At 38.6% G+C, this 13,623-nt stretch overlaps 1 protein-coding gene across 1 annotated transcript; it reads left to right on the forward strand.

Annotated features, from left to right (window-relative positions):
* Positions 1-542: 542 nt before the first annotated feature.
* FHL5 (four and a half LIM domains 5) lies at positions 543-13,312 on the forward strand (the record flags this gene model as incomplete). The annotated part of the gene is made up of 5 exons (XM_082668696.1): positions 543-698; positions 1,563-1,737; positions 3,742-3,911; positions 8,370-8,556; positions 13,149-13,312. The coding sequence occupies 5 exons, from the start codon at positions 543-545 to the stop codon at positions 13,310-13,312; spliced, it is 852 nt and encodes a 283-aa protein (XP_082524822.1).
* Positions 13,313-13,623: the final 311 nt, after the last annotated feature.

Below are 13,623 nucleotides of genomic sequence, written 5' to 3' on the forward strand. Positions count from 1 at the left end.
AGGTACCCGACAAAGAATTGGGAAATAAAAGGATGGCAGGGAAAATGACAATGTACTTGATCAGTAATTTCTATTTCAGTTAGAGCAAAAATAAGACTCTTGTTATCCCCATGGAACTCCACCTCCAGCACTCTCCAACAAGACAGTAAGTGATGACAGTTAGTGAAAGCTCCATCAACAGTTCATATTTATACCCTTGAGGTGAAACCATCCTATTTCAACACATATTACATTCTCATTGAATTCCACATTAGTGAATGAGGAATACAAGATGTTTTTTCCACACTCTGGCTGCTGGTTTAATGCATTTTGCTAGTAAAACACACAGGAACTGCCAAGATGGGAGAGTAGCCTCTTCTAAATCACTCCAAGTGTCACCATGACTACAGCATATTTCCTAAATTGGTGGGTGTTCATATAAGAAAATATAAATCTATTCAAGTGCTTGACTCATGTTGTATTGAGGCTTTATAATTTACCTTATCAAAAAATTTTGCCTTTATATACGTAAATTATTTTTTTATTCATAGGATTAAGCCAAAATGACAACTGCTCAATTTGACTGTCAACACTGCACGGCATCACTTCTTGGGAAGTATGTACTAGAGGATCACAACCCACACCGTGTTACTTGTTATGATCGTACCTCTGCTAACTATTGTGAGGAGTGCAAAGAACCAATCGAATCAGATTCCAAGGTAGGCCTTACCTCAGTTCCCAGAATTATTGCATAGGAACAGCAGACAAGTGCTTTGGAATGCCTGTTTTTCTTGAGTGTTGACTGTTAATACTCTAATGCTCTGCTACTAGATATAAGGATTTTCAAAGCTATCATCAGTCAAGTTCCAGGCACTATGCTCAGCACTGTGACATGTAAGATACACTTTAATCCTTACAATGATCTTGGGAGATAGTTCGGGATGCTGAAGATTACAGAAGTTATTTGCCCAAAGTTACACAGCTGAAATGTTACTTCTAGAATGATAAGAGTATAAGTGAATAACTATACAAATAACTGGAGCCGTAAAGATTCAAAAACCTGTATCTTCTCACTTCACATTAGCCTCATCTTCATTAAACCACTGTGCGCTGATACGTCTCACACACACACCCATTCCTCCCAGAATGCACGTTATTATTTTTTTTTTTTCTCCTTTTTTGGGGGGGAGCCGGGGAGGTCTTTGTTTTAGTTAACTAGTGTTGAGATTTTGTTCAGGTAAATCTCAAACAGCAATAGGATGTTACAACCTAAAAATAAAAATCATTCCATGAAAATCTTTTCTTATAGTTTATAAAAGGAAGGTAGAGGAAATTTGAAGAAACAGGAGAGTACACTTATTTTCCATCTGTCTTTTGTGACCAACCAAGGAAGCCCCAGGCTCTAGTTCTTAATTGCCCCAGAGAGTCTCCTCTCTATGGGTAACAGTATCAATAACAACATGCCCTCAAGCTACCAGCACCACCTACTGGCACCAGAGTCCCAGGAGTGTTTAGTATTGTTTTACAAAATGGCCTGTTTTGTCACAAACATACTTAATTAACTTTTACTTACTGTCTCAAAGGATCTTTGTTACAAAGGTCATCACTGGCATGAAGGATGCTTCACTTACGACAAATGCAATCAGTCTTTGGTGGAAAAGCCTTCTGCTGCCAAGGATGAGTGCCTGCCGTGCTCCAAGTACTATTCTAACGAGTGCTCTTCCCAGTGCTTCCAGTGTAAGAAGACCATCATGCCTGGTAAGATCACAAGGCACTTCTGGTCTATAACTGAACCTGCAATGCTTTGAATTAAACCCAAGCACAGTAAGAGTGTAGTACATTAGTCCCCCCTTATCCACGGTTTCACTTTCCATGGTTAAAACTGCCCAAGGCTAGGGCTTTCCTGGTGGTGCAGTGGTTGAGAGTCCGCCTGCCGATGCAGGGGACACGGATTCGTGCCCCGGTCCGGGAAGATCCCACATGCCGCGGAGCGGCTGGGCCCGTGAGCCATGGCCGCTGGGCCTGCGCGTCCGGAGGCTGTGCCCCGCAACGGGAGAGGCCACAACAGTGAGAGGCCCGCGTACCGCAAACAAACAAACAAAAATTACCCGAGGCCAAAAATATTAACTCTGAAAATATTAAGTGTAAAATTCCACTAGTAAAAGTTTCTTAAGTTTTAAACTGTGTGCTCTTCTAAGTAGCGTGATGAAATAACCCTCCATCCTGCCCATGACGTGAATCATCTCTTTGTCCAGAGCATCCTGGCCAGTAGTCACTTAATAACCATCTCAGTTATCAGATCAGACTGTTGCTGTACTGCAGTACTTGTGTTCAAGAAACCCTTATTTTAGTTAATAATGGCCTCAAAGTGCAAGAGTAGTGATGCTGGCCATTCAGGTATGCCAAAGAAAAGCCATAAAGTTCTTCCTTTAAATGAAAAGGAAGTTCTCAACTTAATAAGGAAAGAAATTGTATGCTGAGGTTGCTAAGATCTAATGTAAGAACAAATTTTCCATCCATGAAATTGTGAAGGAGGAAAAAGAAATTCGTGCTAGTTTTGCACCTCCAACTGCAAAAGTTACGGCCACAGAGCATGATAGGTGCTTGGTTAAGATGGAAAAGGCAGTAAACTTGTACAATAAGATATTTTGAGAGAGAGACCACATTCACATAACTTTTATTACAGTATACTGTTATAACTGTTCTATTTTATTATGTTATTGTTAATCTCTTGCAATGCCTAATTTATAAATAAACTTTAACATAGCCCTGTATGTATGGGGAAAAAACATAGTATATATATATATAGGGTTCGGTATTGTCTGCAGTGTCACACGTCCACTGGGGGTCGTGGGAGGTATCCCTCACAGATAAAGGGGGGGACTATACTATACAAAACCCTGCTTTGCAGAAAGACATCTTTCTGCTATCTCTTTATCTCACTTAGTGTACTTTAGACATGAAAAGATTATTCTTTCTGTCTCCAGTGGGCAAAGTACTGTCTTTTGTGTTTTTTCATAAACCTAATTCATAGAAACATTTTGAACCAGAAACTGAGCCATGGAATAAAGATAAAATCTATACCAATAAATTATACTAACAATGCACTAAACACCCTGTCCTAGGCAGAACCAATAGCATCAGAAAACATAATCCATCATAGGACAATGGGACCAATCATCATTTTGTAGCTCAACACAAACTGGTGTGAAGGTCAGTCATCTTTATTTTCTCTCAGGGAAAACAAGGATCCAAGTAAACTGTTACACCTTTAGGCAAGTACTAATTCTCTGTTTTGATCCTCTTCTCAATCCCTATGGACAGCAGCATACGAACAATTCTCTCTCATTTTCTTATTATAGGTTCAAAGATTTTCTAGGAGACCATAACTACACAACATCAATCTCAGGAGTTTGTGCCTTGGGCATTCCTAACATCCCTGTAATGCTTATTATGTCCCAGTTTATCTGAAGCACGTGCAGCCTTTCAGAGTCTACATTTATAGTACTTTCCCATCTCAAAATTGTGAAACAGCACAAGAGTTTCCAGCGAAAGAGTGATTCACCATCATCGTAGGCTGAACTCTATTTATTGACCTCTTTTTTCAGATAAATGTTTTGGAAACCGGTAAACGCTATTTTTTCTATATGGATGATTGCTTTTTTCACCTTTAGTATATATTTTAAGTAATTTGACATATTACTGCTTAAAAGAACAATTATGCTTGATTTGTACTAACAGGTTCTTACTTTGGGGGTACAGGTTCCCGGAAAATGAAATTTAAGGGAAACTACTGGCATGAAACCTGCCTTGTGTGTGAGCATTGCCGACAGCCAATAGGAGCTAAACCTTTGATTTCCACAGAGAGTGGCAATTATTGTGTGCCGTGTTTTGAGATGGAGTTTGCTCACTACTGCAGCTTTTTTAAGGAGGTAAATATCTAAAGAGGATGAAGCTTGTGAAATCTTCCAAACCATCGCTTTGCAGCGGCATTATATGTTTGCAATGAACTGATACTATCATGTTATATCCATCTTTGCACATTCATGTTAATTTTGAATTCCAACATGTTCGAAAGCACTACCTGTCACAGTGAGGAGGCCCATCTATTTTTATCACCATAAAATTCCACCCAGAACATGAATTTAATGTTCCAAAGGCTTAAGTGATTTGATATTCCAGTTCCATTCACAGCTGTTCAGGCAAGATTTCACATGTTCTGGTAGAGGGCCCATGTCTCTCTTTGAATACAAAATATTTCTTAGAAAATTTTTGATCCATTTAATTTCAGAGAGATATGGATTTGTCTCACAGAGTGACTAAGGGAACCAATTTAAACAGGATATTTCACTCCTCACATCATGTCCAAGCAATATAAATGTCTTCTAAGCTTGAAGCTTTTATATTTCTAAAGAGTAGATAAAAAACAGAACTACCATATGACCCAGCAATCCCACTACCAGGCAGGCATATACCTTGAGAAAACCATAGTTCAAAAAGAGACATGCACCCCAATGTTCATTGCAGCACTATTTACAATAGCCATGACATGGAACCAACCTAAGTGTCCATCAACAGATGAATGGATAAAGAAGATGTGGCACATATATACAATGGAATATTACTCAGCCATAAAAAGAAACGAAATTGAGTTATTTGTAGTGAGGTGGATGGACACGGAGTCTGTCATACAGAGTGAAGTAAGTCAGAAAAAGAAAAACGAATACTGTATGCTAACACATATATATGGAATCTAAAAAAAAAATGGTTCTGATGAACCTAGGGGCAGGACAGGAATAAAAACGCAGACAGAGAATGGACTTGAGGACACAGGGAGGGGGAAGGGTAAGCTGGGACAAAGAGATAGAGTGGCATGGACATATACACACTACCAAATGTAAAATAGATAGCTAGTGGGAAGCAGCCGCATAGCACAGGAGATCAGCTTGGTGCTTTGTGACCACCTAGAGGGGTGGGATAGGGAGGGTGGGAGGGAGGCTCAAGAGGGAGGGGATATGGGGATATATGTACACGTATAGCTGATTCACTTTGTTATACAGCAGAAACTAACACACCATTGTAAAGCAATTATACCCCAATAAAGATGTTAGAAAAAGAAAAAAAGAGTGGATAGATAAGAGAGTGACACTCAAGAGACTGACAAGATCTTTAGGGAAATTCATTAGACAGAAAGACAGAAAGATGACTTAAGAACTGCAAGTGGTTTCCTTCACCTCCAGCTCCAGAGCTCCATGCAGGGCCTTTCAACTTGGACACCCATTCAAAACACATTTTCCAATAGGAAAAAAAGTCATTTTTTTTTTTCAAGTAAACATGGTCCAATTCTTTTTGTATCCTCTAAGCTTTTACATGAAAGTCATTCATCTCTATCACCTTGATAAAGTCTGTCTGTATTCCATAAATACATATCGATGTTCTCAAAGAAATTCTTGACCTGTGAGGCATCATAAGTTTCAAATAACCCTATAACTTGTGATGAGAAAGCTTGAATCATGAGAACATATTGGATAAGTCCAGTGGCTTCTAAACATTTTTGATCTACAGGCTACTCTGGCAGGTCTCTTAAGACCATTTGCATACTTGCATCTGAATGATCATTGCCACTTTCTACAAATGCATGTACAAACATACACACACTCAACGATTTTCCATATATACTGAAAATACTGGTACTGCATTTGAAGAGGCATCAATCAACCCCTATGTTATAATTATTAAATTACACTGTCATGATGGCTGAAAATTACAGTTGAAAGTAACATGCTACAAAACCATCTTACACCCGAAGACTTCCAACAACTTAGAAAATGACTTTACAAGAAACAGTCAGACCCTATGACTCTGTGACAGATGAAGCTCCGAAAAATTATCAGTCAATGACATGCATTTAGAAAGGGATGCTGGAAATAAAACAGATTTATCTCACTGTTTTGCGGGACAACTAAGTTGGCCATTTTTAGGCTACGTTTCTTAAGGACTTAACACTAAAATATTAATGACACTCGTGAGACTCATCTTAAAATCATTTGTTGGGCACACAGTATAAAGTTTCTTTCAATGCCATAAAGAGTCAAGAGAACTTCTCTAGTACATCATCAGAGCTGAGCACTATCTGGGGCCAAAGCCCTGGCGTTTCCCAGGTTAGAGGAGCCTGCCCTATAGTTAGGACATGATTTGAAGTCACCGAAAAATTTATGAAATGATTCTATTGGGTAGTAGACAGATCACAACATGCCAGATTATTTTCTATTTAATTTTTTAAAACCACAAGTCCTTTAAGTAAAGCTGGATATAAATGTTTCGGATCAAGATGATCCAAGCTGAAGAAAAACAATTTGTTTCAACCCAAGCCAAAGACCGAATATAAAACAAAAGAAAATAAGCAAAAACTACTTGACCATCAGGCCCATCGAACTTTTTTCATACATTTTAGTTTCACAAAATAAAATCTGTTTTCTACCAAAAAGCAAGTAACCTCAACCTGTAGTACTCTGAATTCAAACTCCTCAAGTTTCACACAGAGTATTCTGTCATTCACCAGCTTTCATCCACTGGGTGCAAAATCATTATTGCCTCCACTTTGCCAGAGAAGAAACTTGCTCTAAATCCTGGGATCCATCAGTAGCGAAAACCACGCTTGGATATTAGACTTCATCTTAGCCCGTCTGCCTCTTCAAAAGAATATAATCACAAGCAAACAATTTTTAATGTTCCAGAGTTTCTTCTCCCTAATGAAACAATCTTTGGAGGGTACATCAAGTTTTATTTTGCTGTGAATACAGTTTTCAAGTTTTGAATCTTTTAAGCATTGCCTGCTAATCATTTGACCAAACGAATCAAAGGAATCTGGAACTCTGCTGTGCCTTCTGTAAGGCCTTTGAAGTCAGTAGGGGGGGCATTTTAAATTGCTTTAGCTCACACACACCATTATGTTTCCTACTTACTTATTTAGAATAGTATACTTTTTCTCCTTTGTGAAAAATAACTTTCTATCAAGTGTCTTTAATTTTTAAGACAGTCATTGTAAGATTTTAAAATATTTTTAGAATCATCTTTTCAAAAGCCTATAGGAGAGACAAGTATCCTATAGGATGGCTATAGGATACTTAGATGTCACAATAGGATGGCTTAGAATAGACTACTTTTTCTATATCTACTTAATTTGTATACAAAGATTACAGGCGGCATCTCAGATATCACATTGCTTCAGTCATTATAAGACATTTCCATGAGCATATACCAGGTTCCCCGGACAACCCAGGACCTCAAGAGCCGTGGATTTGAAAGATGCTATGACTTAAAAATTGCTACACAAGAAAAGTTGTCTAATATTTTTCCATCTGCTTTTTAAATAAAGATATCTCAGCCTTTAAAAAAGTAAAATCCAGATTAAACTGGTTTAGAAAATAAATCTTATGGAGGAATAACAAGCATCTCTGCAAAACCCTAGCATATCACACATTAAGGTTCAATGTACAACCAGCACTTATGACTTTGAGCCCTAATGCTGCAAACTCACACAGTTGCCCAGGGCACCCCATCTGTGCTAGATACAATACTGGAGTTGCTTTCCAAACATTTTTCCCCTTAGTGTTTGTTCATTCATTCAACAAAGACTTGTCAACTGCTTATCAGTGCAAAGTAATCTAATCTCAGTACTGTGTTCATGGTTAAGCACATGGGCTGCAGAATAAGGCTGTGCAGGTTTGAATGCTAGCTCTGTGTGACCCTAGCAAGTGACTTAACTACTCCAACTCTTAGTAGTTGCTCATCTCTAAAGGGAGAGAGATAATAGTCCCTACTGTGTCAGGATGTCGAGAATGTTTAGAAGAAGTTAAGAACAGGGTTGAAGACTGAAAAAACACCTCAGAAATATTATTCATTATTAGCAGATTATGATGTTGATCAATTCCTTTCAGGGTTACTACCGCCGGAATAAAGCATTCAGGAAGAAAAATAGCTTTTTTTTTTTTTTTTCTTAGGATCTTGAAAAGTTATACATGGACATAAGAACATAGCATATAAAATATCTTAGCTCTAAAAACAGATCTTTGAAAAACAACAAGAAAGAGAAAGATGAGCAAAGGAATCAAGGGCCTATTTCTTTTTCATCTTCCTGAGTTCATTATGGTCCTGCTTCCTTTCTGTTCCATTGTAGGAGAAAAATTAGGACATTTATCACCAGTCCTATTTAATCCCTGTAGCCTTCTGTTTCTCATATAGATTCAAAAAAATCACAGGGAAAAGACATCCTGACACAATGTGATAGAGTAGCCCAAAGTACCACTTGTGGGCACAGAAGAGAATCACAAAAGGTCTGAATTGTAATAACTTCCACAGTCATTGCCTTTTTTGTGATCATTTGCCAGGCGATTACTTCAGGTGGGATAATGTTTTGTGACCAGCCATGGCATAAAGAGTGTTTTCTGTGCAGTGGCTGTAGGAAAGAGCTCTGTGAAGAAGACTTTATGTCCAGAGATGATTATGCATTCTGCTTGGACTGCTACAATCATCTTTATGCCAAAAAGTGTGCCACCTGCACCAAGCCTATTATTGGTGAGTTATTCAGTTTAATACGGTCCTACCATGAGACAGTTATGGCTCTGTAAATGCTATGTAGTTAATTCAGGAAATGCAATTTAAAAAAGATGATCTTTCCTTTATGTTTCCTTTTGAAATAAACATGGGTACCTATATATAAATATAAATATTACACACAACCCTCAAGGCAAGTATAGAGTGTAATTAAGGTAGCTATGCTCTGTAGAGGGTAATTAATACTAAACCTCATGGTACTGACTCTACATAAAGTAATAATTCAGGGAAGAAGGAGGATAAGATGAGCGGAGAAGACCTTCACAAGGAGGCCTGAACTGAAGCAGAACTTTAAGGAGTTGAGTGGGGGAAGGGATACTTATAAAACAAAATGCTGCTGAATTCCAAACAAGGGTAACAGGGCCTTAAAACAGAAAAAGTTTTAATTAAATGCAAGTACTGCACAAAAATCTGAAGCTATAATAATTAGGATAGCAAAGGTCAGGAATTAATTAAACCTCAATTTAAGATGCTTCTAACAAATGTATTATTCTCTTTGCTTTCTATTCACTTACAATAAGTTTTTTGGGGTTTTTTTGTTTGTTTTGTTTTTGCGGTACGCGGGCCTCTCACTGTTGTGGCCTCTCCCATAGCGGAGCACAGCTCCAGACGCGCAGGCTCAGCGGCCATGGCTCACGGGCCCAGCTGCTCCACGGCATGTGGGATCTTCCCGGACCGGGGCACGAACCCGTGTCCCCTGCATCGGCAGGTGGACTCTCAACCACTGCGCCACCAGAGAAGCCCTACAATAAGTTTTAATTGTGAATAGATGAGATTAAAAAAAAAACAAGATAGCATTCTGTTGAAGAAACAAAATATACATGACATGATTTGAAAATAACATAAATGGTAAATTGATCTGTGTTAAATGGATTTTCAAGGTAAAAAGAGCATTATATTTTCCTTAGAGACATTTCTAAAATGCTAATCCTGTAATAAAGGAACTGAAGAGCTCATCACCTGAGAAATCCAACAGCTATCCTTTTAGGCAATGTATGGTCACCAAATAACATGGCAGAACTATACTTCTGTTCTCCATTCCTACTACTCTTTGGTCATATTTCACTTTTAGCTCAGTCTATATAACACAGAATTAAAGATTATTTTATCCTTTTCCTCCTCCTCTATCTTCAAAGATATCACAAAGTAAAACTGAATATTTATTCAGCTTCAAATAAAGAGTTTTACTGCAAACCCAGATTGACAGGCTTTCACTTACTTGCAAGGGAGGGAGTTTCCTGGATGAACAGAACATAGTTCTGTCTGTCCGTACAAGGAAGGCACCATGTTTTTCAGAATCTCACACTGGCCTATGGGCTATATCTGGCCAGCAAGCATGGTTTGTTTGGCCTGCACTTGTTTGTAAACAACTAATGTAAAATCCGTCTCTGTAGCCTAAAAGTAAACAAAGAGCCTGCCCAGGGTGAGCAGACTACCCTCACATTCCCGGCCGGGTCACGGTCATATGGAGCTGAGTGGCTGGCCCGTTATGTAGGGCATGGTCCCTTTGCTGCTTCCACCTTGTCTCTATCACTCAGCTCTGTCACCTCTCCAGCCCTTTCAAGGGCTTACGTTGGCAATCCCAGACTATAGGGCTCCAAATCTTGGGCTCTTAACCACTCTGCTCTCCTGCTTCTATACATCTGGCGACTCCTAAAGCCAAGAGAATAAGCCACCATCTGTACTGGTTTTAGTTAGAAATGGGACTTCCATAAATGCAACAGTAACTGGAGCAGCAAAATCTTAGTAGAATCTGCAATCACTGCCCAATGGATTTAGTCAATTTATTCTACAACACTTTTCTTGAATTGGCCAGAAAAAAAAATTGGGGGCGGGGGGGGGGGGTGTTCCGTGAAGAAATGAGAAAATTAAACAACTCAAAATGGTTTGAAAATTTTCTGGGGACCCAAATGGCTAATACTGATCTGAAAGTGCCTACACAAGCCCTGAACTTGATGAGTTTCATTTCTGACCCATCACAGATTCATGTGATTTTTCTGATGGGTTGTTACAGGTCAATCACTGAGCACAGCTTTTTTTTTTTTTTTTTTAGGTCAGACAGAAAAACCAAATTGTTCCACATGAAGCATAGGGATGATCAGGAACCAATGATTTGTCCCCAAAGTAATCCACATGCAGGATATGCATTTAATTTAGGACAGTCTTTTGGTCATTATCTTAACCTTCTTTTAGCTCTGTGATTGAGAGACACCAGAAACTAAATGCCTGCAAAAACTTCCAACTCACTTTAATATGTTTTGATCTGATTCTTAAATGTATATAGGCCCTGTAGTAGTGCTTCTTTAAAATTGAACTATTTGAACTAATGTACCATAGGGAACTATACCATATATTTATCTTCTGAAAGTTGTACATTCATGCAAACAATATGTCATCCTAAGAAACTATGTTAGAATGTTTTCAAAACACTATTTTAAAGTAACTAAATCTATAAGGAACAAACTCAAGATGTAATTACAATTTTTTCTCCTCCTCTAAGATAGGATTTACCTTGCAAACTTTCTGGGATAAACGAAGCAGCGTGATCTAGTAGGAAGAGCTCTGATCTAGGGAGTAAAAGACCTTGGTCTTGCCTCTGCCCCTGACTCCTGTGTGACCCGTGGGTACAAAACTCATCTCCAAGGTCCTCATCTGCCTTATTTGCAAAATGAGGAATTGAACAAGATCACATCTTTGCTTTCCTCTATTTGTTTATTTTTAGTAAAGTGAGTTTCAAATGTTGATTTCTTCAGAAAGGGATGCTAAGGTTCCCGGTTATGTTCTTTAAAAAAGAAAATTCAGACAATTTGGTGAAGTTAGGAGCATAGGCTCTGAAACCAGATGGCCTAGGATTGAATCCCAGATCTGCCACTTAGCATCTGGGTGATTTGGCCAAGAGTCTGAACCTCTCTGTCCAACAATTTCTGTCTGCAAAGTTGGGTTGATGGTAATACCTACCCCATGAAGGTGAGGTGAGAGCTATATGAAGTAAAGGGCTTAGAACAGTGACTGGCTCATCTTCAAGTTCTCAACAAATGCTAGCTCTTATTCTACAGAATTTTCAGGAATGAATGAAGCCAAATAAAACAGGTGTCAGAGACCTGTTGTTGACTTTCTTACTGCAAATGACCCTTGTGACCTGAGGGAGTAAACATATCCAAAATCAAAAAACTTTACAATCAGCTCACATATTGAGTCAGGACTTTCTTATATTCCTGCTACCAGATGCTTCTTTTTTATTCTTTGTAAAATTCTAGAAAGAATTATTTTTACATTTGCCACCTGTACAAGGCCTAATAATAAAATCAAGAAAACCTCATGTGCATCAAAATGCTGGATGTATAATAATTAGTTTTACGAAGAGATGATTTATGTATATACAGAACATTATTCTTGCAGTCAGCTTATTAATGTTCTGAATATTAAGGGAATTAATTGGTACATTATTTACTCTTATTAGAAAGTAGTGATGACAGCATTATAAATAAGCTATAAATTTAATCAAGAAAAGTACAAGAATTTGATGTAAATTTATCCCTGAACTAGTAAATTTATGTGAAGACATCAAAAAACGTTTCCAGGATGAAAACAAAAGTTCATTATCATTGGCAAATAAAGACTCAAGCCTAGGGCATCCCAACCCCTTCCCAATCCTTAGACCTTTTCTCCTTTTCTACGACTCCTCAAAATCAGTTCCTTGAACCGTATGCTGGATTCATATTTGGGATATAGAGATGAGTCTCACTGAAAACTCAAATTCTCACACCTTTCTTAGGAACCCTATGGCTCAAGTGAGGCCCAAGTTGAAGTGACAGAGGCTGACAAAGCACCTATTAGAAACCCATCAATGGGGAGCATGGCCTCATTGGCCAGAGGGATCAGATTCACAGATCTTTGCTGCAAGCCTGTGCTGAAGTCACCTCTGGGCAAGGTAATGAGGTCATCACAACAGGCTAGCTACAGGATAGATGGAATTCTCTATTTAGGGCTTTTGAGAATTGTGTCCCACACCACAATACGACCATGGGACTTTATCCTGAATAAAATGAAACATGAAAAAAGAGGGAAGAGAAGAGAACTAAAAGTCATTAAAATATCAAATAACAGGCTGGAAAGTATACATTTATTTTATCTTAACTTTGCTTCTAAGTAAACAGGGTCACAAAGAAGGAAAAAAAATATTCATACTTAGATATGTCTGACTTCAAAACCTATACCCTCTTCTCACGGCACCACCCTGTATTTCCTTATGTCTTAGGCAATCCTTAACTGTCTCCAAAAATATGTGCTTTGTATACCCAGATTCTACCTACTTATGTCGATTATGGAAAAATTTGACTGAGAATCTGGCTGGGTCTCATAGAAAGGACTTGTCCATGGGTGACTCTCCCAAATGGACACAGGTCACTGGGGGCAGCCTCCTTTCTTAGGTTACTTGCCTCTACGTGGCCTTGCTCACTGCTGTATCTCCAGTTCCCAGAAGAGTCCCTGAGAGAACGCTCAATCTATTTGCTGAAAGAGTAGATTACTCCTTTTCTCCAATTGCTTTACAGGTCTCAGAGACACCAAGTTTATCTGCTTTCAAGACCGCCAGTGGCACAGCGAATGCTTTAACTGTGGGAAGTGCTCAGTCACCTTGGTGGGGAAAGGCTTCCTGACTCACAACAAGGAAATCTTCTGCCACCAATGTGGCTCTGGGGTGGACACTGACATGTAGAAGGAGACAGTCCTTCCGCACCTGAAATGCACCTTGCTTTTGTTCTCACTAAATCCAGAACTCGATCGATGTTGTATTTCTGACTTAATTTTTAGAAAAAATTCATGTAGAGTTTACAGTGGAAGAGTTTTTGCACACAGTCTGATTGAACTGTTATAAGAGCTCAAAAAAAAAAAAAAACAACACAGACTAACAGAAATGAATATATACTAAGTCACAAAGGCACATTTCCTTGCAAAATACTGCACTCTGCTGTTAGAAATACAGGAAAAGATTTCTTTATTGTAATCAAGTGTATGATCTATACCTAG

The sequence above is a fragment of the Grampus griseus genome (assembly GCF_964374135.1).
Source record: "Grampus griseus genome assembly, chromosome: 13".
Lineage (NCBI taxonomy): Eukaryota > Metazoa > Chordata > Mammalia > Artiodactyla > Delphinidae > Grampus > Grampus griseus.